The sequence below is a fragment of the Anomalospiza imberbis genome, chromosome 2 (assembly GCF_031753505.1).
Source record: "Anomalospiza imberbis isolate Cuckoo-Finch-1a 21T00152 chromosome 2, ASM3175350v1, whole genome shotgun sequence".
Classification (NCBI taxonomy): domain Eukaryota; kingdom Metazoa; phylum Chordata; class Aves; order Passeriformes; family Viduidae; genus Anomalospiza; species Anomalospiza imberbis.
The window spans coordinates 112,165,586-112,189,659 of NC_089682.1; the positions used below are offsets into that span (position 1 = coordinate 112,165,586).

General features: G+C 39.6%; 2 protein-coding genes and 1 long non-coding RNA gene across 8 annotated transcripts; 2 read left to right on the forward strand and 1 right to left on the reverse strand.

The window, feature by feature from the left end:
• Positions 1-2,294: 2,294 nt before the first annotated feature.
• On the forward strand, positions 2,295-7,574 carry LOC137467352 (uncharacterized). Its single transcript, XR_010995498.1, has 3 exons — positions 2,295-2,490; positions 5,793-5,848; positions 6,862-7,574. It is a non-coding gene; the product is annotated as an uncharacterized lncRNA (long non-coding RNA).
• A 4,044-nt stretch (positions 7,575-11,618) lies between these two features.
• LIG4 (DNA ligase 4) lies at positions 11,619-15,579 on the reverse strand. The gene has a single exon (XM_068182574.1). It carries the CDS (start codon positions 15,224-15,226, stop codon positions 12,488-12,490), a length of 2,739 nt encoding a protein of 912 aa, XP_068038675.1. The 5' UTR covers positions 15,227-15,579; the 3' UTR covers positions 11,619-12,487.
• On the forward strand, positions 13,050-23,386 carry ABHD13 (abhydrolase domain containing 13). Of its 6 annotated transcripts, XM_068182580.1 has the most exons (4): positions 13,050-13,117; positions 17,914-17,949; positions 18,902-19,041; positions 22,043-23,386. In XM_068182580.1, exon 4 carries the CDS (start codon positions 22,078-22,080, stop codon positions 23,089-23,091), a length of 1,014 nt encoding a protein of 337 aa, XP_068038681.1. In that variant the 5' UTR covers positions 13,050-13,117; positions 17,914-17,949; positions 18,902-19,041; positions 22,043-22,077; the 3' UTR covers positions 23,092-23,386. The 6 variants fall into 6 exon arrangements, with proteins under 6 accessions (XP_068038681.1, XP_068038679.1, XP_068038682.1 ...); XM_068182578.1 differs by lacking the exon at positions 18,902-19,041 and having other exon boundaries at positions 13,100-13,117; XM_068182581.1 differs by lacking the exons at positions 13,050-13,117; positions 18,902-19,041 and adding an exon at positions 15,972-16,103.
• Positions 23,387-24,074: the final 688 nt, after the last annotated feature.

Consider the following 24,074-nt stretch of genomic DNA (forward strand, 5'->3'; position numbering starts at 1 on the left):
GAAGGAAACAGATATACCTCTTGAGCACAGAACTATTAAAACAGACAATAATACACAATGACATTAACAAATCATGTGCGAAGAAGTTGAAGAATAAATTGTAGCATCATATCTGTTTTTATATTTGGAGCTTATATTTTGGATCCTGAAGAACAAAGCTTTCTTTAAAAAATACTTTTTGGTGACATATTATTGTGACCATTGCAGGAAAAGCTGGCACTACCAAAGACTTGGACTGAATCATAGCCATAAAATTTCTAAGGAAGAAACTGCAGTGTCCTGAGAAAAATTAATACTCTGAAACTGCATTACCAAAAAAAGTATTAAATGAGTAGTTTTCCTTTAGGGTTGGGCAGTGCAGCAACCCTTCATCCCACATACTATCCAGTAACTCTGGTGAAGCACTGGGATACCACCTAAACCAAACCATAATCAAATCACTTTTTTTTTTTTTATTTGTCTGATGGTTATCAAATCACTCTTCCTATGCTGTGAGCTTGGCAATTATGTAGTTTATGGAACTAAAAGGAACAATCTGTAGAACATTTTGTCTATCAGTCTCTTTTCCTCATATTTGGCTCTTTCTGCTCAGGTAGAAATTGCCTTCTTATATGAGTACTGTCCTTTTATTTCCATTTGATTTAGATTCATTGAATATTCATAAAAAGGATGTGATAGCACTGCATTTTTAGTATCTTTCTCACTAAATAAAAATTACAATCAGCACCATATTACAGCAGACAGTAACATAGCAGGAGTGTGCTAGGATCTGAGAGTCTAAATAAACAATGCAAATAAAAAATCATGGCATTTGCAAGAATGGTGTGCATCAGGATATGCATGATACACTGCAGCAATGCCGAACATACAGAGTTCTCTGAGCAATGGAACCAGATGAGCCTGGTTTCAAACAGTTTGCAGATTAGTGATTAGATACTTTGATGCCTAATGAGGTATGAGATTTTCATGCAATTCACTGTTCCCTCTTCATGCGAGCACTAGGCAGCAGACTGGAGCAGGAGAGGCAACGTCACAACCAAAGAAGCTTGTGTTCCTGTTTCTGTGCCTTGAGAAGACTGACTCCATGAGAAAATGGGAAAACTGGCAGAAGTTCTTTTGGCTCCTGAAATATTTTCTTTCCAGGATACGTACACAGACTCTTTCCCTCATAGAGGCCATTACCACCCTCTCTTCTCAGGCATCTCCCATACTGGAGCTTGGGCAGAGGAGTGGGAAGAGAGAGGGGTACTGCTATTTCTTTGTGAAATTTGGATAGAACTGGCCCATTGGTTCAGAAGTTACTGTATATGAATAGACACAGACACAGGCATTCACTCTTTGATTGCTCTATGCTCTTTCTTTTCAGGCACCCTGATTGAAAATGTGAAGGGAGGAAGAGAGAACAAGTAAATAATCTGCTTTCTATGTAAAGAGGTCTGACTCCTAACAAGCTGCAGTTCCCTTCATTTTGCCTCTGATTTTTCACTTTATGGTTAACATAAAATTCTCATGGGAAGGAAAAAAAAGAAAAAAGCAAGTCTCTTGAAAGACAGTTTTACTACACACAGCACTTAATGCATGCAGCTTCTGTCTGAATTCAAAATAAGCAGTTCCATTACATATATATATATATATATATATATATTATGAATGTATCTCCTTCATACAACTTTTCCTCCCTCACAGGATTTCATCTGACTGTGTTTCAAGAATCCAAGGCTTACCTCTGGTAGAGAAACCTGACTCAGACTTCCGAGGAAATTGCTAAGTTGGAAGAAAGAGCTGTGACAACACCTGCAGAGTGGAACCATGTGAGATAAAAAAGGTAAAGTTGACAGTGGAGGTAGAATTATTGAAATTGGGTCTGTGAGTGGTTCAAAGATTCTGAAGGAAAAAAAAATGACAAGGTGGAAAAGAAAGAACTCTAAAGGAAGAAGGAGGAGGTGAAAGAGAACTCAGGAAGAGATGAAATCCAGAGAGCATCAAGGGCCAACCTTGGTGCCTATACCTGACTCAGGATCTTCCTGACCTGACCTCATTATTGATCCCTGGCTATCTCTCCCTGGAGTCTCTGAGTGTCACAGGGGAAGGGGTGAAGACTGAGCACACTAACATTTAGCCTAGCTATTTATTAGGTAGCTAACATCTGTACGTACCAAGCAATGAATGATTGCTGTATACTTTATAGCTGTAGGTATTATGTTGTCATAGTCTCTTTGCAAAAAACTAAAGGTGTCCAAAGTGTTACAAGCAGTTGCATCAACTGGGTACATCGAAGAGGTAATGAGCCAGCCATGCTGAGTTTCTCTGGATGCTGCCAAAAACCAGACAGACCAAAAGCAATTGGTAGCAGAGCTTGGACAGGGAGAGAATTTTGAGGTATAACTTCTAAGAGGAAAGAAGTTAAATGATCTGTGCTCTTCACTGCATGGTCCAGTCTTTGAAATCTGGCTGTTGAAGGGAAAGGTCTAATTGTAGCTGCTCCATATGGTAATTTGTGGCTAATTAATGATCTGGAATGCGGGGCTAGGATGTCTAACTGCAAGAAAGGGTTAACCCATCTGGAATCAGGAATGCCAGAGACAGATGGACTTCTTGCAAGGGAATAAAGGTTCTCTTGAAGCAATACGTGGAATAAATAAATAGACTCCACAACCTGGGGCAGTTATGAAGTGGGTATGTATGTCAGCACCTGGCACAAGCAAGATATTTCTCCAAAAACTTGTGCCCCAAGCCTCGGTCTGACCCACATCTTTATTCCCAAAGGTGTTCCATATGCAATACATTACACAACCTTTGCATGCATATTCAACTCCTGGCCCTGCCTGTCCTTGCCTCTCATGCTAAATAGGTCCACGCCCTTCTGGGCATGTGTGGTTTGCTGTGGTGGTCGTGCAGGGGATCTCTCAGTGGTCTCTGAGGCTGAAGATTGTGGTCTTCCTCATGACTGAACTTTTGAACTTTTCTCCTTTGCACGTGTGCTTTTGGTTCTTTGGTGCTTATCTGAGTACGTCTGTCAGTCTTGATAAGCTTGGAGACAGAGGAGCCCCTTTATCTGGGTTCTTTGCATCTTTTGGTCTCCTTGGTATTGCTCTTTATGCAAGAAGCTTCAGAAATTTGCAGTTTCCCATGCCCTTTGTACCATGGCGGAGGTTTCCTAAGTAAAAGGTTAAAATTCAACGCATAATTCTACAAGCTAAAATTTAAATGCTTAATTCATTTTGTTAACTCAAGTGAACTCCAAAAATCTCTATTTCACTCTGATGAGTTGAGAAATAATCCCAGCTTTGCCTTATAAACCATCCTGGAATGGTAATATTCAGGGGCACAAGCTTAGGGACAACTTTTGGGAAGCAGAGCTGGGCTGGGGGACAGAGCCAGAGCTGGGCTGAGGTGCTACAGGCAACCACTATCAGGACTAGTGTTGATGCAAGAGTTCCTAAGGAATCTGCTTATGAAACATCTATGGAGACTCCATGTAGAACTGCATATACTGGTAGAACTCTGGCCAATACATTATTCATTAGCTGTTTCTCTTTTATATTTAAGCACACATATGTGTGTAATTGAACTCTAGAGGTACCATCAAAGTTCCTCAACACTGTATATATCTCATTTTCAGACTGCACCCCTGTACCTTTTAACATTTCCTAATCATTCAGAGCAATATGGTAGCCGACCGGTAAGCTATTTCCCCACAATAGAAACTGTGACCTGGCACTTTGGAAATGTATAGGTATTTTCAACCAGCAGAAGAACTGTGGGGTGTGAAGTCTCTCCCTTTTTATTGGAGACTTTACTGGAAATCCAGTATTCACATCAGCCCAAGACTTCTCACTACATCCTGTGGGCCAATGGCTGGGGCATTTATATGGATTACTGTATCAGTTCCTATCATGATATCTCTATGACATCAAACAAATAAACAGCTTTGAGAGCAGGGACTGAAACTTCCCATGGCAAATACTTTATTCATGAATCCAGGTTAAAAAGCCATTCAAAAATCTGGAGGTTTACCAGTCCTTTTCAAAGAAGAGTTTATGTTCACCCAGCTTTAGGAAGAATTCGAGCTCTGTGCCAGCCTGGCTTTAGATATCTAAATTTGGAGGAAAAAAGAAATAAGTAAATTTCTTTCAGTTAATGAGATTTTTCTTTGCCCTTAACAGTGTGTTAAGATCTAATTATTAAAATTTTTAGAGAGATGCCACTGCCTGAAGTAAGGTGCAAATGAGACCATATGCTGAAGTCAATAATACAGATTTTTATTTAACAGTAATTGTGAGGTAGAGAGATAGATAGACATATAGCTAGAAAGAAATAGGGAAAAGAAAGAGAAAGAGTAGAAAGGTCTATAGTCACACCCTTTTGGATCCTGCCACAAGACTTGATTGTTGCAACTTCAAAGTCTGTTGGTCAAAGCGATGGTCACTGTCTTGATCCATCAAGGGTGGGGGAAACCCACAAAACAGCATCCACTGGGTTTAAATGTGCTCCCGTTCAGGAGGGAATGCCCAGGTACCTTCCCTGGGGCATGAAGGTAGCATTACTGCAGTTTCACACTGCAGGATATAATGCTGTGCATCATGGCACACTTCAAGAGTCTTTGGTGGTTTAAGACCTTAGAGCTGCCTCTCAGGTCAGCACAGCTGAGTCAACAATAAACCATCAGAAGGGGCGAATACCTTCCGGCTACTTGTGAATGTCCAGATACTTCCCCGGAGGGGAATTTTCACACCAGAACCACTATATAAGGGAGGACACTGGCATAATACAAAGCACTATCCTGCCTCATGAGATTTGCCTCTTACCAGCCTTCTCCCTTATCTTGTTCAACCCCAGCTGTAGCCTCCTGAGATGAGTGTGCACTGCCCTCTGCACCTGGGCAGTTAAGAGGTCCATTGCTTGAGTCATTCACCAATCCAGTCTCTCACACAGCATTTCACCCAGTTTGACGGGCTTCTAGAGGCCCCTTTTTGTACAATGGTCCATTAGTCAGAGAATCAGGCAGCGGATGTTTCTGTACAATACAGCAGTAGCATGGTCCTCCAATTTCTGGGAAACACTCAAATCACTGTAAATAAAGTAGGTGGAATACATAGAAGGGTGAAAGCTCTTGTAACTGTTCTCCCAAAACATGGACCACACGTGATTAAAAACATCAAGGGGAGAAAGAGGTGTGAAGAGTCAAAGGGAGTCAGATTTCACCTTTACAGATGTCTGTGAGACAGATTAAGACAGGGTGTCTACCTTTGAATTTCTGGGGTATATGCTGACCATTTTACAAAGAAGAACTCCTGGGAAGAGGACCCACTTTATCTTAGAAAGTCTTCACAGGGCACTAAGCTTACAGCTGCAGTGAACAGGCTGGACTCCCAAATCATTGATCTGCACGGTACCATGGAAGTGATGGAAGTTTTTGTACAATTAAGTGGAGACAGACAGACTTGATTTCTCTCTGCAGATCTTCAGAGGCTATTTAGCAAATTTAAGCAGATCTGCTTTGAAGCTAGATGCACACAATGTTGATGGGTCAACATTTAAGTTAGAAGGATATATTGGCAAAACTTATTTCTTCCTTTTGATAATCTTGAACCTGCTTACAGTATAGTCATGTATGTAAAACAGCCAGTCCAGTCTATTTGTCTTGTACACAGAAATTATTTCACACCATTTTCAGCACAGCACATACTGCTTAATGCTGGTGCATAAACTTCTTTATTTGCATTTAACTAAGTTCCAAGTCATCATGATAAACATATTAATTGAAATAGCTTTTCTCCCCCTTTCAACAGCATTTAAAACAAGACCTAGCACAGGATTCTGCAGGGTGCAATCCCACCTAAAAAGAGTAAGTGAAGGATAGAAGAGATGTTGGGGCTGGAGGTGGTTGTGGTTCAGAGGGGGAAATTAGGCTGGCTAATAATGCAAAGGCTGTTCCTGCTTGAATACTGATGAGCCAAGTCATCTATGCTGGCCACCTGCCTAACTATTTATTTCCTGCCAATGTTTGATTGCCTGCGCTGATCTTTGGGGAACTGTTATTGTGTGAATGCTGCTAAATGATTTTAATCTTTATTTTAATTCCTGTAAGCTTTTAATATAATTGTAAAAGATAATATGTGATTTGTGTGTTGTCTCATTGCTAAAACCTTTGTGCAATAATAAATGAGTATTGAAATTCCCTATGGAAATTCTGGAATATAGCCAAAGGGCAGATAACTGTGAGTGAAAGCCTAAGTGAACAGCAGCACAGTCTTGCCATTGCCCTTGCAGGAGATGCACACAGAACACTTTGGTTACATCAACATAGCACTCTTTATCTCTCCTCAGCCTGTCTAAGAGGCAGCTGTGCTCTGTTTTCTTGGTCTCTGTTCACTCATTCTGTTTTGACATTACCTATAACCGCATGGTAGGTGAACACTTAATTGTCTTCCCACAAGCTCAAATTCCAACAGCAGAGCTGGTCTTGTGCTCAGGGACTACGAAACCCAGCAACCTCTCCATGTTTCTTCTCTGCTCATGAACATAATCCAGGCCACAGCATGTATTTTCCATGGTCTCAAGGCTCTGCTTCATGTCAGATGCTCAACTCAGGCTCAATTCCTCATCCTGATCAGTGGCACAGGCCTGTCACTACCCTGTCCATAATGTTGTCCAGCTTGGTCTGGACCAAATAATATTCTCCAAAACAGTGATGAAGCACCACATAAGATGGTCTAACCGGTGCTAAGGGTACAGCTTTTTTATAACCAGACTATTTTAAGAAATGAGAATTTTGGTGCCTGAATGAGAAATAGCTGGTGGTGGTTGACAATATAGCTTGAAGAACTGAAACTAGGAACCACTTCTGTTTCAGTGTAGACAGCAGAATGCAAGAAATGGTCTGTGCTGAATCCTGGGAACTTCTTGTTTCTACTGACCAAGTAAAACTTCCATAGTCCATTTTCTGGATGAGGAGGAAGAGGTCTGTGTGTCAGGAACAGTCATGCCAGTGACTGTGTGTGGGTGTGTTAGCCTGGGGCAGTCTGTAGGCACCAATTCTGCAACACCATCACAAGTTCCTGTGATGTCTTGTGATGTCTTGTTCTCATTGTCTAGCCTCCCCATCCACTTCTGGAATCTCTAAAAATACTCCTCAGCATTGTTAAAGATGAAGGAATAATAAAAATTGAGGGCATATAGAGTGTGTATATATGTGTGTGCACATTTACACATGTTCTAGCAGGTTTTGGCTACTCTGATTTAGAAACTCCCCTCCCCTCCATGCTCACTGGAGCTCACTCACATGCTGGACAGACAATCATGCAGTTGCAGAAGTCCAGAGCAGGGTCATGACTGAGCCACAGTCCATATCTGGGCAGCAGCCAAAACATGGGCCAAGGGTTCAGCACCTCGAATAAACCACAGAATTGTGTAAGTCAGACCAGAATTCATAAACAAAGACAGCCCAGTACAAAGCACGTAATTCTAAAAGCATTTTCCACTGAGAGCAAATGTAAGCATGATTTTGGAAAGGTTGAGTCAGCCATGTCTTCCAAAAACACAGGTCAGGAAGCCAGGTTATCCAAAACAAATAGAGCAGAATATTTCTCCTGTACCATAGGTATTAAGACCCAGCTCTCTTCCCGCTGGTAAAATGTTTCTTTATATCTCCCAGTCACTAAAAAAAGTTAAATATATCAGTCTTAAAAATTTTTATTATCTGTGCTCCACCTTAGATGCCAGGAATCTGTGTGAGATCTGTATGCAGCAGTTGTTCTGTTCATACAGCTCTTCATCACCAAGCATAAGAATTTAGATAATTGATATCGAAAAAAATTACTGTTGAGTTACCACATAATTCAGAGTGGAAAAAAGAGTAAAATTGTGGGGGTTTTTACTGTATTTTATTTATTAACTTTGTTAATGTTGTTAATGCACGTGACCTCACTGCTCTGCCCTGGTTGCTGCTATAGCAGTGTGTCAGCCAGTCTACTTCCAGCACCTGCTGTGTTTCAGTTACAGAGAGATGTAATCAGCAAAACTGGCTGTCCTGTTTATTCCTCTTTTCTTCATACAACCATGTTCAGACACCTGAACAATGTGATACATATCATCTTCATATTTACTTTTGCCTTGAATAATCTTTTTTTATTACTCTAACAGCACTCAGAGATTTGAAGCAAAATAAAAATTAAAAAACAAAACAAACAAACAAAATCCAACAAAAACTCAACAAACAAACAAACACCAAAAAAAGTAAAAAACAACCAAAATCCAACCCAACAAAAACCCCTAACTATGTTTGCTATATGTGAACATGTTTACAGGGCAGACTGAAGCATAACAGAGAGGTGTGAGAACTAACTTTAAACTGTATGTATAAACTCATTCCACTTTGGTAGCACACAGGTCTGATATATAAAATCTATAATACACTAGTCAAAAGATGCAAACTCAAGAGAGAAGCTGTGGGAGACTGAGAAGGAAAAAAGCAACCACAAAAGCTAGGCTGAGACTAGCTGTGTTACACATCTATTTGCTGTCTTTTACTTGAATACACGTATATACACCGACAGGAACTCCTATCCAACTGCCTTTGACCAGACAGTTATTGCATTAACTGCAGGTGTAAGATGTGCAGGCTAAAAACACAGATTTCAGAGAACATGTTGCCTCTGCTTGCTGCTGTTGCTGCCATAGCAAAGTCTGTTGAGGCTGTAGGATATCAGCTGCAGGAGGAAGCTTCCATCTACAAGAACGTGGAGAAATCCTACCTCCTCCTTGGATCTGTACTGTTTATGTTTGTAAAGTCTACCATCACAAGAAAGAAGCTGGGCTATCAGATGAAAGTGGTTAAATTACTGGAGCCTGTTTTCACTTTCACAATTGTTATAGTTATATATCACCTCAAATTGAAAACCAGCTTTTCTGTTCTTTAAGATATGGCTAGTATTTAAACATTTATACACAGCACTTAGGGAGTTCTTTCCACTGCTCAGGAGACTGAACAACCTTGATGTTCATGTTCATTGTAAATCAATTTGGTTTATGCTTTAGGTTTTCTTGGTTTGCTTTGTTTTTCTTCCAGTTTAATATGTGTAGCTTTAAAAGTCATGCTGATAAAGAGACATACTAGATATCTGTTATAGATATACTAATATAGATATACTAATATCTGCTGTCCTGCAAATTAAAAAAAAATCCATTAGATTTGCAATTTTGACCATGCACAAGACACCTAAAATCAGAATGGAAAATTTAGTTCAGACCTGATTCAGAGAACAATTGAGGCTATATGGCACCTCTTGAGATCATCTAGTCAAACACTGTCCAGTTGAAGGGTCAGGTAGAGCAAGTTGTAGCTGATTGCACATTGAGTGTCACCAAGGATGGAGATTCCACAACCCCTCTGAATAACCTGTTCCTGTGTTTCACCACCCTTACGAATTTTCCTAGTTTTAAGCAAAAGTTCCTGCTCCATTTTGTGCCCATTGACTCTTATCTTGTACCTTGGCTGCTGATGACAACTCTTCAAGCCTGGAATTTCAACCAGCTCTCAGCAGACATCCCTTGTCATCTAGCTCATACTTTATTAGTTGTCTATGAAAATATTACAGGAAAGTGTCAGCAGGCTTCCAAAAGCTGAGAAAAACAACATCTAGAGCTCTACTTTTCTCCATCAAGCTGGTCTCGTACTATAACAAAACATAAAATGCTGGAGAAATTATAAAAATTTAAATTAGAACCGCAAGCACTTCTATTAAAAAATTAAACAAAACAACCTTCCACCTTAATCTATTTCAAAAGGTTAATTTGAACTTCCTAAAAAGCTATAGAAATACCCTAATTAACTTTTTCTAACTAGTACAACTCTATATAGAACCAGACTATGTGAATTCATTCTGTTCTGGGAAAGACTGAGGAGAAAAGAATGGAATATGCAACCCCTCATACCATGCCCACTCATTTTGCATATAATAATCTTTGCATATAATAAGCTTTACATAGTTCCTCTACCCATAATATTAACAGAAGAATAGATTTAAGTATATTTTGTCACCAATCTAGTGACAATTATACATGTTGAAACATTCTTATTACATTAGTTTTCAAATACAATCACATATGCTGTGAACATTAATGCTTGTGGTTTGAACTTAAATTCAACTCCCTTATATGTTCTCTCAAGATAATCTTCCCCAAAATTACAAAGATAGAAAAGCTACATCTGTTAAAAACATCAAAAAATAATGCTAAATATATTTTTCCTAAAAGAAAATAATTTTGAGGTTGATGCCTTTTAATTTCCTTGCTTTTAGGAAGGAACATGGAGAAACATTATACCTACAAGCTCCTTCACTGTTAGGTTTGTGTAAGTCAAACATACAGAGTTCTCTCATTCCTATCTCCTCACAAAAAAAAATAGTTCCATAACATTTTACAGGCCCATGTACTGTTTGTGGTGCAACAGCTGTTACCAGCTGGAGATGCTTTATGCTCAGTTGAACTACGTTAAAAGGCATTTCCCTAGTCACCTTGAAACAAACCTTTTTTAATCTTTTCATGACATTTTATAATTTCAAGTCCCTCTTTTGAAAGAATTCGAGCTGCAATTACATTTAGATTGGAAAGATTAAATGGCTTTTTATTGTATTTTAATAGAAAGGGTGACACAAAGTATTGCAAAAACCCCACAAGCAAGCTACACAGATCTGAGATGCCATAAACATAACAGTACATCTCACCTGTAATTTACTATAGCTGACAGATTTTGGCTGATTTCACTTGAATAAGTGTATCTTCTGCTTTTCAAGGATATTAATATAGACTCATAAAACATACAGATGTCCTTTTGCAGAAAAGAGTAACTAGAAATTGAGCAACAGGAACCACAGTTTTTAAGTGTTTCACCAAACAGATCTACTACAGCAAAAAAGTGACAAGCTTTCTACAATTTTTTAATTTGGCTCTGGAAAAGAGCTCACATTCAAACTGAAGACCAGATGAATATCAAGGGGACAAAAGAAAGGTGAGTATTTCCATAACAGAGAGAAGCGAGGCGTTCCTGCATTCATTCAAATCCCTGTTGGGTCAAGGGGTGCAACTGCGCTGCTCCACGAGGGAAAGCATGCTGAGGGAACAGCAAGACAGGCACAAGGCATGATCCTACTGCCAAAAAGCACCTCCCACCACACCAGCCCCACTTGAGAAAAAGAGCAAAGCAGGCCTGATGACAGGAAAGTTGTGAACACTGACTATTACATTTTACCTACTGAGTGTATTTCAGATAATAAGGGAGCTGCTAATGCACTAAGAGATATCAATACAGCTCCAATTAACCAATACTTCAATACTTCCAATAAACCTTTCATATAACAATTCCCAATTCTTCTTTCAGGACCTTTTGCGTGAACATGACCACAGAAAACACTGAAGAAAGAGGTCAACTAAAAACTGACTCTGTGTGGTCTGCCCAACTTAATTTCTATTTGATACCAATGTTGACATTACAAGAAAAGAGGCCTCAGCCTTTCTCCCCTCAAAGTTAATGCATGAATTATCTAAGAGTAAAATAAGAAATTAAGTCTTGTGCTATTCAAAAGTGGCTGCTTATTAAAAATAAATACCAGGCAGATTTTAAAAATAGATTTTATTTAGTAATTGGAAAAATATATATTGAATTGGATATTTGGAAATTAATCCAACAATAACTTAAGCATTTTTAAAAGATAAAGTGATGGTTAATTGTAAAATCCTAATCCTGTCACAATTCACAGTTAAACTGTAATGAGCACAGGAGGCTATTACAATTTTTAAGAAATTGATTTGCATCTCATACATATATAGGTCATTATTAATTCATTATCATCTCAATGAAAAGTTTAGGTCCTTTTGTACAGAGGCTATTTACACAAAGAAACATGGTATCTACACAATATCCTAAAATCAAAGTGCTTCTGAGGCTTGTGGTGCTTAATGCTAAAACCAATGTAAGCAAATTAAAATACTCCAGATGAAATTTACAAATTACTGAATTCTCTAGCATATGGAATACATATAAAACAAGTCCAGAAAAACATGAATGTGATTGCAAGTTGATAGCTAAATAATAAACAGAGACTCTCCATAAAATAATAATTACAAATTGTTATAAATATTTGTCTCCACTATGAACAATGGAGGCAAGCATTATTAAAGCTAGAACAAACTAGCCAGTTTAAAACATATTTTATTTATGTAAAATTTTAGATCTCTCCTGAGACCTGTTTGTGGATTAAAAGGCTTTAATTATTTATCTTCTGGCATTTTTTTTCCTTCCAACACAGCTTAGCATCCTCCTGCTTCTGCAACAGTAAAATTAAAAGCCCTCCTCTGCTTTCAGCAATTCAGCGTTATTCTTTAGCCAGAGCCAACTTTAAATGGACATGAAAACATACAAAAAATTTAGGACAACCTCACAAAATCCGAGTCCAATCGTGCCTTTGCTCCAGTCTTAAAAACTGCTTTAAATTAAGTACCGATTTTCATTCTTTGCGACTCCTTCCTCCACTGAGTGTGTTACCCACAGCTCGGATACAATTTTAAATTTTTTCCCAAATGTTCTCCTGAGTGCTTTCATCTCTTCTACCCGTGAACAATCTTCTCCTACAACAACATGGGAGACACCCTCTTCAAGGTGAGAAACTACTTTTGCACCATAAAAACGGAGCTCCAAAGCCCTAATTGAAAGTGTAGTTCCAGGGATTTTGCTTTGGGGCTCATTAACAACAGCATAACAGTCCACATAAATAGTGCTTCCTCTGAACATACCAAGCTGACAACTGTTCGACCAATAATGTTCTTCTAGCTCTGCAATCAAGTCCAGAGGCATTGCCTTTCTCTCTTTCATTCTTGAGAACACTTCCTTGAGCTGTGTAACATCTGTGTTTGCCGTGTAACTGTCTCCATAACAATCATACTCACGAGCAAAATGTTCTTTTGTGTCAGGAGACATGTGAATCATAAAGGCTGGTTGCCAAGGCACCAGCATTTTGGTTTGAAAACACTGAATGAGCCACTCTGCCCTCACCACATCATATTTGTTGGAAGCAATGATGTTTTTCACTCTGACATTCTCAGCTCCTACAATGACACAGTAAGTCTCCGGCCCCGGGTTCTGTACCACACTGCCACCACATTGGGCTATTCTGCTTTCCAGCTCAGACTTTGAGTATTTTCCCATTCCTGTCATAACACAAAACTCAACGTCTTCAAACACATTTGAAACCTTGCTTACACTAGAAAGATCAGGAGCTTTAAATTGCTCAGCTATTCCAATTACCTTCCTCACCTTTGAAACAGTTTTCCTTTTTTTCTCATGTGGCTCATCATACTCATCTATATGAAGGTGCTTAGATGCCAGCTTTCCTTGTGCTTTGTTTCTGAGGTCTTCTAACATGTCTGAAGTCATGCACTCATACCATTCTTTGTCTTCCCTTATCTTCTCAATTCGGGGGAATCTCAAAGTACAGTCAGTCTTATACATATCACTGTCAACAATCTCAGCTGCCTTGATCTGAACTATGACAGAGTTGCAAGGTTCAATGTACATTTCAGGTTTTTCAGCTCCACACAAAATGTTACCGGGAGGGTCCTTCCTATGGTAGGGCTTCCAGTGTTTAGCCAGTTTCAAGCCTAGATCATACAACTCTTTCATAGTATAGCCAGAGCCAACACGACAAATGGAGTGGAAAATGGTCGGTTTTTCATTCGGAGGAGGCGTCTCTGCAACAGCACATAGAAAATGAGACATCATTCCACCACGAGACCCCTTCCCCCAGTAACCACCAACAATTAAAAGGTCCAGTTCATCCATCAGTCCATTGACATATTCTGGCTTGATTTTTAACCAGCCTTCCCCACGTTTGTCAGGCTTGTAGGTGGACATAGGATCTTTCACCATAATTCCTTCCTCTCTGTTATCTATGGCTTCATTTAAAGCATCAATTACTTCTTTTCTTGTTCTGGCACTTCTCTTATGGACAACATGTATCCTGCCCTTTACTGGGGTAAATACACTACTTAAGATTTCATACCTTTTGCTTAGTACTTCATGCCCCAACTTCTGATCATTAACCATTAATACATCAAATACACAGAAGCAGGTCTGCAGATCAGAGTCCTCCACCATTCTTTTTATGTCAAATTTGTTTCCTTTTTGCATAAAAGTTTGTGCCACAGGATTGTAAGCCATCATTTCACCATCAAGAATGCAATTTTGTATACTGCTCTTAAATACATTATGAATAAATGGTGTTAATGAACCTTCAAGGGGTGAAGCACCAAACTGCTGAGTATAGTCAAACCCATTTCGGGAAAAATACTTGTACACATCCCCATCCTTATGCATCTGCATACGTTCACCATCCAGCTTGGTTTCTATGTAGAATGTCTGGTTACTCATTTGTTTCTCAATTTGCTGGACATCTGCAATAGCAGCAAGCATTGGTTTAAAGGCAGAAAACAACATGATAGAAACATCACTAAGGGAGACAGAGGGATCATGCAGTTGTCTGCAAACTTTTTCCAAATCAGTAGTAACATTGTGTAATTCAGCAGCATCAGGATGAAAAACTGAAAATATAGTTTGTTGACTAACACCAAGCTTTAGATCCTTTATAATCATTCGGATAAGCCATTTTTGTTCCAGTGCTGTGCTCTGGGTAATTAACTGAAGAAGACTTTTCTTTAACTGACCCTTGTTTTTAGCAGCATTATTATTAGCAATCGCATCTAAATGTTCATTGACTTGTTCTATTGTCAGTCTGCCTTGTTTTGGGCTCCTAGGTTTTAGCACAAAGTATGCGATCATTGCAAAATCTCCAGCATCTCCACGTGAGCCCGTAGGCGTTCTGTAATTTAAAAGCTTTGCAGCATCTTTTCCATCTTTTGGTAAACTAAGCAGTTCAATATAGAGCTTTGCAAGCATAGTTTCTTTAATTCCATATGCCATCCTTTCTCTTTCCAACTGTGGGAGAATAAGCCGCATAGCTGGGTAAAAGGAATCTGTGACGTCTTTCTCTTTCTGATGAAGTGCATCGTGGAATTTCCTCCAGGAATCCAGAAAATCCTTGAAATACTTGGTTTTCTCTGGACGAGATTTGGACTTCTGTATTCGCTCCAGAGTAGAACACAGATCTGCAAAAGGCACATGAGAGGCCACTGTTTTTTTAGGAGGAGGCTGTGAAACAGGTGCAGAAGCCATCAGTCTGTTTTTCACTGGGAACAAAACAAAATTATATATTTATAACAAAACACCAGCATGTTACTCTCTAAAAAAAAATCCATCTCTAATAAGGATTTACGTTTTTTCTCATTTTTCTACCTAAGATCTAACCACTACCTTAAAGGTCTCCAGCTGATTCCTCATTTAAGGGTCAAACTCAGCAGCGAGGCTGCGACATTGAAACACTGGCATCATCCAGACTAAGGTCTACACGGCAGGAGAAGGCACCGCGCTCTCCACCCGCTGCTGCCCAGGCGGGAGCTTTCAGTGCTCGGAGACCGATTTCCTCCTCCACCTTCGCCGAGAACGCAGCCTGGCCCCGACACCACCCGCCTCGACCTTCGTCCCCCGGGCTGCTCCGCGCCGGCGGAGGGAGCGGTGTCCCACGGGGCCGCAGAGGGGCCGCACAGGCGCACCCGCCATGCCCCAGCACGGCGCTGCCACGGCCACAGCGCCGGGGGAGCGGACACCGCCCGCGGGGCACCTCCCGCTCCGCACGGGGCCACACCGCCGGGGGCACGCGGGAACGGCCGCCCCCAGGACACTCACGGGGAGCCGCGGCCACCTGCCGAGCCGGGCCGGGCCGGGCCGACAAGCGGCCTCCCACTGCCCCGGAAGAGGAGGGCCAGCCCGGTGACGCCGCTCTCCTCCCCCTGGCCGGGGCGGGGAACGGTGGCGGAGCCCGGGGCGGGGAAAGGCGGGGAGAGAAGGGAGAACGGCCGGGCTGTGCCCTGGAAGCGGAACCGCGGCTGCGGTGACTTCCTGCTTCGGGAGGAAGGAGCGGTGGTTGAAGTTGCGCTTCGGGCTCTGCGCTGGCCCGAGGCACCGGCGGCGGCCGCCCGGGAGGATGCGGCGGGTGGGTCTGGCGGGCCTCGGGTCCGCCGCGGCACGGGAGGCGGGCGGTCCCGGCCCCTGGGGCCGCGCCGGGCCGGGGCAGCCGGGGCTGCCGGCGGGTTTGGGGTCCGCTCTGGGGTCTCGCGGAGCTAACGCGGCTCTTCCCTGGGGCGGCGGCAGGCGGGCCATTGCCCCGGGCGGTGCGCGGCTCCCGTGCCCGCACAGCGGGACGTGGCTGCCGCGGAGCTGCTCCCGTGAGAGCGCCGATAAAAGTTCCGATTAAAGTGCCTTCCCGCGAAGCCCCGGAGACCTTAAGCTTCTTGGCAGCAAGGTCTCGCTCCAGTGTTTCGTTTGTCTCCGCTGCCAGATGGAACAATTCCTGCAAACGGGTGCTCGTAGAAGGTGGGGCTGATGGTAACTGCAGTGCTCTAAACGGGCCGAGTGGTCGTTTTGAAAAGACTGAGCTGGGTGTTTGTCTTCAGTCAAAAAGGAAGCAATTTAACAAGCTTCGAAATTACTGTGTTTTCGGAGCCTATGGTCCCTAGAAAGTTAAGGTTCCAAGTTAAGGTATAGCCAACCTTGGTTTGTTGTTGTTCGGGTTTTTTTTTTTTTTTTTTTACATAGTATCATCGTAATTCGAGACATTGAATCACGATGATACTTTGTACCATTTGTCAGCTGGGAGGAAAAGCATCACGGAGTGAAGGGGAAAACATTTTCAGTCATCAATATGTACAACTGGATGCATGGCTGTGGATGTTGGCTGTTTGGAATAAGCAGGACAAGTGATTCGATTTTAAAGCCAGAGCCATGAAATGTGTGACGCTTAAGTTATTCTTTTACTGTACTTTTTCCTTTGTTAAGAGTTGCTGCTGTGGATGTTGGCTGTTTGGAATAAGCAGGACAAGTGATTCGATTTTAAAGCCAGAGCCATGAAATGTGTGACGCTTAAGTTATTCTTTTACTGTACTTTTTCCTTTGTTAAGTGTTGCTACTTTGCTGTTGGTTTTTTTTTTTTTTTTCGTTTTTAATGACTGTTTCTGTAGGATTTTTAGTACTAAGAAAGTGTATTTTTCTGGTCCTTACTAAGCTTGTAGGTTTTCTTCCAGATCAGTTCCCCCTCCGAAACAAACTTCTTAGAGTTGAGGACCTAATATTTCTACTTACAGATGTCTTCTGAATAAATATGAGTAAATGTAACGCTTGTGCAAATCTCATCTGGATCTGGAGGAGGTAGAGTCTAGGAAAGGGAAGTGGAGACAAAGAGATGTTCTTAGCTACTTCTTAAGAACACAGAGAAATATTTGATTTTGTTTGTTTGTTTTGAAATGCAAAGGATTACAGTGAGTGTTAAGATTTAAGGTTATTTTTAAAGCTCTTTAATCGGGAAGCAGCCATCAAAAACCTGATGGTGCTTCTTAGCTCTAACTTTAAAGCTACTTAAGCACTAAAAGTTAGTTTTAAGGAGAGACTGTAATATTTATTTTGAAGCACTGTATATATATGCTATGTTAGTAAAATTATTATAATTCTATATGTATATTATTATAATATTACAGTATTGTCATACACTGTGTGTTGTGTATATAGTCCAGGACATTTCATTATGATTCTTGAACTTTGTTATGTTTTCAAGTTCATCAAATGTCTCAAACAAGCCTTCAGGTTGATAGGAGGAGCATGAGCTGCACAGTTTCATTACTGAAGCAGTTATAACTTCTAGGGGGTTTGGCTCTTATCACTTCTTCTTTCAAGTAACAAGATAAACAGTAAATTACATGTGTAATTAAAAACAATTTTACTCAAAATTCATAAATGGAATTGTCTTTCAGGCAGAGATGAAGCCTGGGAAATCATCACATCTAAAGGTAAATGTTTTATGATATGATTAGTGTATGAAAATAATACTGTTTAATTTTAAAAATATAGACAAAGGCAAAACAACAACCTGTGGCAGATACAAGAGTAATTTCAGCTGCCATTCAAAATGAATGAAAAATTGTTCCCTACTACTTTAAATATATACTTGAATTTTTGTGATTTTTTTCAGTTGATAATAATGTTAACCATGTAAAAATACCATTAGGGCAAAATAGAATATTGTTAAAATGCTTGATGATAAAGAGTTTTTTTTTTTTTCCTCAAAATTTTTTATTGTGAGTGATTTGTATTTTCAGTAGCTACCTAATTTTGGGACTTGTAACTCATCTGGTAGAGGTCTGCTGTAGTTCCTAGGCTGTGGTTCAGCAGTGGAGATGTACAGATACAGGGGGTGTGTGTATATATCAACATGTATGATGTATGTATATCCCAACACAAAGCTGAAAATCACCGCTTCCAAATTTCCTTTTTCTTTTGAGAGACAATACAGTTTCATGGCAGTTTAAACCAAAGGTACAGCAGCAGTCTGGCCAAGTCTTACTTGCATTAGGTCTTAACCTTGAGTTGGGTTGCATTGCTGTTCCTATATGACCATGATTTCCCCCATAAAGCTCTTTATTTCAATACTGTCATCTGTTTGTCTTTTAAGCTTACAAGCATCACCAAATAATTAGTTGTAGGAAGTATCAGGATTTCTGAAGGCTTTCTAATGCACGTTATCAGAGTGACAAGATGAAAAATGTATTTTACATGGCCTTATGCTTATTTACCTAGCCTTTTACTTAGTTTAAATAATCGGTGATTATGAAATATTGTGAATGCTGTAAAATAGGATGTGACTCCTTGTTACAGGAAAATCTTGTTTTCAAAGTTACAACAATTACATGAATTACAGTGCTGTAATACAATATTTCTTCAAAAAAAAAAAAATTTTTTTAGTGACACAAGAATGCCCTCCAAGAACTTAAAGGGCCGAATGCTTCTTGATATGACTGGGACATCAGACAGTTGTGGGGCAAGTCTGTGACTGGTTGTTGTAGTCTAGGAACAGAAGCAGTCTTGGCTAGAGAGAGGATCAGGTTTGCCCAGGTTGGGTGGGTTGGTGGGTCTGCTCTGTTTCTCAAGCTGACCACATCAGACATCAAAGTCTAAATATGCTGTTCTCCCACTCTCATGCCTTTTCCAGATTTCCTGGCCCCCTATTAGTCATAAAATTAGAGATGCAAGAGAAATTCAACACATGCTCTTCATAATTCATGACAGAGTATTTTCATCATAAGGTGTTACATTGTAAACTGCTTGAAAGGTTTATAACTTCCCATCCAGCATACCAGGAGTGGGAAATAAAGACCAAATAGAGAATTTTGTGTGTGTTGTCTTGCAGTATGTTGAACAGTCTCAAATCTCATACACTTCAAAAAGTGCTGACCTTACTGCTCACGGAATATTACTATATTTGCTTACCCTTTTTATTTTTGTCCTTCAAGTGGAAATTTTGTTCTATTTGATTCATCTTCTGCTCTCCAAGATAGTGTTTGGAAGGTGTGTTGCTTTGAGCTCCGTAGAAAGTGTGGGTTGTAGCTTTATTGAAAATGAGATTATATCGATTTGGCTTAGAGTCTCTTTTAGGCCTGTATAGCTTGTTTGAGAGACCATCCTTTTCTGCTCTAGTGATCTTTTAATTAGTATTGAAAGATAGGGAGGAACCTATGAAAAATTCTGATCTTAGTTTCCTAACTGACAAATCTTGCAACAAGATGTGAAGGCCTGGAAATGAATGGAACTAGTGAAGTTTCATATTGCTGGGAATAAACCTTAGTAGTAATGTAGTTGTTCAATATGGTGGTGTAGTCAGCTTTATTTAAATATGTAGTGAGAGTGAAATATTTGTGGCGGTGTAGTTTCCTCTTCCTGTTAACTGCTTACTGCATGTTGAGCTTTAGTTGTAGGATGTACTAGCTTTGCAATTTTAGTAGCAAAATATTTGTATGTGCCTACACACACACATACACACATATAAATATATATATATATCAGAAGTAATTGCACAGCAGCGATATCTCAGTAGTATAATATATTGATAATATTAGCCTGCTGAAATAAAAATAGAAGTGATGCCCTTCTCATGAAACTAACATGGCTTATAAAATCAACTATGGGTATCAGTCTCCAAATAATAATCCGTAATGTACGTGGGATAGCTGTTGCAAAACTTCATCACTTGAAGTGAGATTTTTATTAATTCTTTGTCACTTAGTAGTTTTGTTTAAGAGTGGGTCTCTTACTCTTGCGAATATCTTGTTGAGAAAAAATTTTTGGAGTTTCTTTCATTTTGTAAGAAGGCCAGCAAAATGTTGAATAGTCTAGGTAAGGAGAATGGTTTTATTGTCTCATTATCAATATTCTTATAGTCTGGAAATGTAATGCAGGAAATGTTTGCTAACTTCTTTAGGAAGTTATCTTAAAAATTGAAGTAGCTACTTTATATGTCTTCTAATCATTGTGAGTTCAAGGGAAATGGATCACAGGCATTAAATTTTCCTATAGACAGTATTTGTGCATACTTGGATATGGATAATAAACATGAACTTATAAATAATACAAGAGAACAAAGTTGGGATAACTGTTCTTTCAGACTACTTTATATTTCACCAGTTTTATGTTTTTGGAGTAGACACACTATATAAAAGCTTAATATCACATTGGGTTTGGTTAAGATGTGAATCTTAAGATGTGACATATTATTTTTATTTCTGATTTATTTCTAATTTTTGCATAACATAGAGACAGCAGGTTTTCCTGGTCAGATTGGGTGCCTATATCTGTGGAATGCAAAGGCTGTAGCTGCAGAGGTCACCTTTTATCACTCAAGCCTACCAAGATGGCTGATATAAAATGCTTGGATGCATCTCTGCATGTCAAACTCCTTTGGAGTTTGAATTCAGATTATTGCTGTGCTATATCATTTTAGGAGATTGTAACTTTGTGTCAAAAGTGTAACTATTATCTGCTATGTAGCTTAGTGTTCTCAAACAAGTGGAGTTTGTGTTGTCCCTTCCAGGTAGTGTGATTATTCAAGTCAGTGGTGACTAAATGGTTACTGTAGTTTTTGTGTAGGTTTGGCAGTTTTTGTCTGTTTCCGTATGAACCAGGAGTGAGACATAACTTCTGGCTGGAAAGAAGGTTTAATCCATTGTCATTAACATAACTCTCCTCATTTTATGCTGTCTGTATGCTTTTATCATGAGTCTGTTTTCATGTTTGGTATTTTCAGCAGTGCTTTTCATTGATCAGAGAATAATGTGGTTAACCGACTGTTTTCAGTGGTCTTGCATGATGATAAAATCTTCCATCCAGCTAAAGACTTCATGCGGATTACTGATCTGATGGTGGAAAATGATTGTTATAAATAAGAAGCAATCAAAATATAGCAAAAAAAAAGCTGTCATAAATGGTACATTACCACATACAATGTGGTGTCTTAGTATAGAGGAGTCTCTCTCTTCTGAGCAGTTCAGGTGTTGCTCTGTAACTGCAGTTGATTGAAATGCTGAAAGACAGCCACTAATCTATAGCAGTGCTGGCATGTGTGGTGAGCCTTCACTGGCTGCAGAGTGACGTGCACAGGCTTACCGCATGCTACTTAGCAACTTAGAAATAAAGGCTATTTTCATTTGTGTTCTCTGAATTCTAGAGTTACTTATATGAGCAGCTGAGCAGCCTTGACAAACTAGTGATAGAGTCTGTATGGTTGTTCTCTTGCTTAGTAGGAAAATCTGAGGGAAAGCAGAGTTTACTGTGGTCTCAGTCAACCAGTCTTCTAGTGCTGTTAATGGACTGCCTGCAGAAATACTGTAAATGGGATTTTGTAGAGTTCTAAAGCCTTTCCTTATGATTGCATTTCTGCTTGTTTTACAGAGTCAAAAGGTTTCTAAAACTTCAAAGGGAATTTGCCACCAAATTTTATGTTAATGCTCCAATACATTGACTTGCTATTAATCTTCTGCAAGTACAAATGCTTAAATTGCTACCTTTTTCCTTTTCCTATATTTATATGTAAACATTTGGGTTCTTTTGCAGGATTTACTTGGAGTAAAAGATCACTGACTTCCACAATGGAAAAATCATGGATGCTTTGGACCTTTGCTAAAAGATGGCTACTAGCTTTGGCTTCCTGGTCTTGGAGTCTCTGCCGTATTTGTCTTTTGCCCTTGATAGTGACTTTTCATTTGTACGGAGGCATTATACTCCTTATATTAATATTTGTATCAATAGCAGGTATATTATATAAATTCCAGGATGTTCTGCTTTACTTTCCTGAACAGCCCTCTTCATCACGCCTTTATGTTCCTATGCCTACTGGTATACCACATGAAAACATCTTCATCAAAACCAAAGATGGAGTTCTTCTCAATCTTATTCTGCTGAGATACACAGGGGACAATGCAGCGTATTCTCCAACCATCATTTACTTTCACGGGAACGCAGGCAACATTGGCCACAGGTTGCCAAATGCTTTGTTAATGCTGGTAAACCTGAAAGTTAACTTAATTCTGGTCGATTATAGAGGGTATGGCAAAAGCGAAGGAGAAGCAAGCGAAGAAGGCTTGTACTTAGATTCTGAGGCTGTCTTAGACTATGTGATGACTCGGTCTGATCTTGATAAAACAAAAATTTTTCTTTTTGGCCGTTCCTTGGGGGGAGCAGTAGCTATTCACTTAGCTTCTGAAAATTCCCATAGGATTTCTGCAATCGTGGTGGAGAACACCTTTCTTAGCATCCCATACATGGCCAGCACTTTGTTTTCTTTCTTTCCAATGAGGTATCTTCCGCTGTGGTGCTACAAAAATAAATTCCTATCCTACAGAAAAATCTCTCAGTGCAGAATGCCTTCTCTCTTCATCTCTGGGTTGTCTGACCAGTTAATTCCACCAGTTATGATGAAGCAACTTTATGAATTATCCCCAGCTCGGACTAAGAGATTGGCAATATTTCCTGATGGAACTCACAATGACACTTGGCAGTGCCAGGGTTATTTCACTGCACTTGAACAGTTCATCAAAGAAGTAATAAAGAGTCACTCCCCTGAAGAAATGGCGAAAACATCATCTAATGTAACAATAATATAATTGATATTCTTCTTTGGGGTGGAGTGGGGCAAGTACCTGCACTGTACCTTGATTTGTGATAAGTGGTAAAAGAATGTCTGTTTTTAAATGTATGTCATGTCTGTACTTGCCTAAAGAGTGAAATTAAACTTGGAAAGGTCTGATATTTTATTAAGGTGTTCCAGATAACTTTTACATTTGCAGCATTGTAAATGAACCATTTTATGTCTTTCTCATACTTTTTTGGTATCTCTGTCCATATATTCCACTTGTTTGATATGTACAACAGATGCTATTAAAGAAACTTGCTACAAAAGTAGTACAGAATGTATTTAGAACAACGGGAGGCTCTTTGGTATTCACTGCTGTATGTGTGAGCTTTTTGGACAGCCATGGTTAGCACAATGATTAGTTGCTTCTCTTAGAGTTTATTTAAAATGTGCCATGCATGAGATTAGTGTTTTATTTCTTGAAATTTTATATTATGCAAAGTGGGAAGACTTTAATGGGCTAAATAATATGAAATAACATAAATGGTAGTGTATACTTGCAGGTATACTATCCTGGGTTATTACTGGTTTCTATGGTTTTGCAAACTTACATATGTCAAACTGCAGCTGAAGATGAAAAGATACTTTCCTTATTTTCATTTGCTGTTTGTATTATAATAGTGCACAGACGGTTGTATGTGCCTAACATCGTGACTTTGGGATTTTACCCAGGCAATTTCTGTATAGAAAACAGAAGTAACTTTTTCTAAAAGAGATCAGTGCAATCTAAGCTCCTTTCTGCCTCAAGCTCTCCTCACTAATGCACAGGCAAACTATTTGTTAGTACTAGTCTGCTTGTGCATTTGAGGTGATAATTCTTAAGGCAAAATGGGTGGTCATACAAGGTAAAAGTAGATTTTTGTGTTCAGACTTTTACGCTGGTGTAGGTAAATGTTTGTGTCTTTTATTTATTACTCCTAAAGAAACAAATTCAAATAATTATCAGTGATCACT

Coding starts and splice junctions, on each gene's coding strand:
- LIG4 (XM_068182574.1), bottom strand. CDS start 15,226: ATGGCTTCTGCACCTGTTTCACAGCCTCCTCCTAAAAAAACAGTGGCC.
- ABHD13 (XM_068182580.1), top strand. CDS start 22,078: ATGGAAAAATCATGGATGCTTTGGACCTTTGCTAAAAGATGGCTACTA.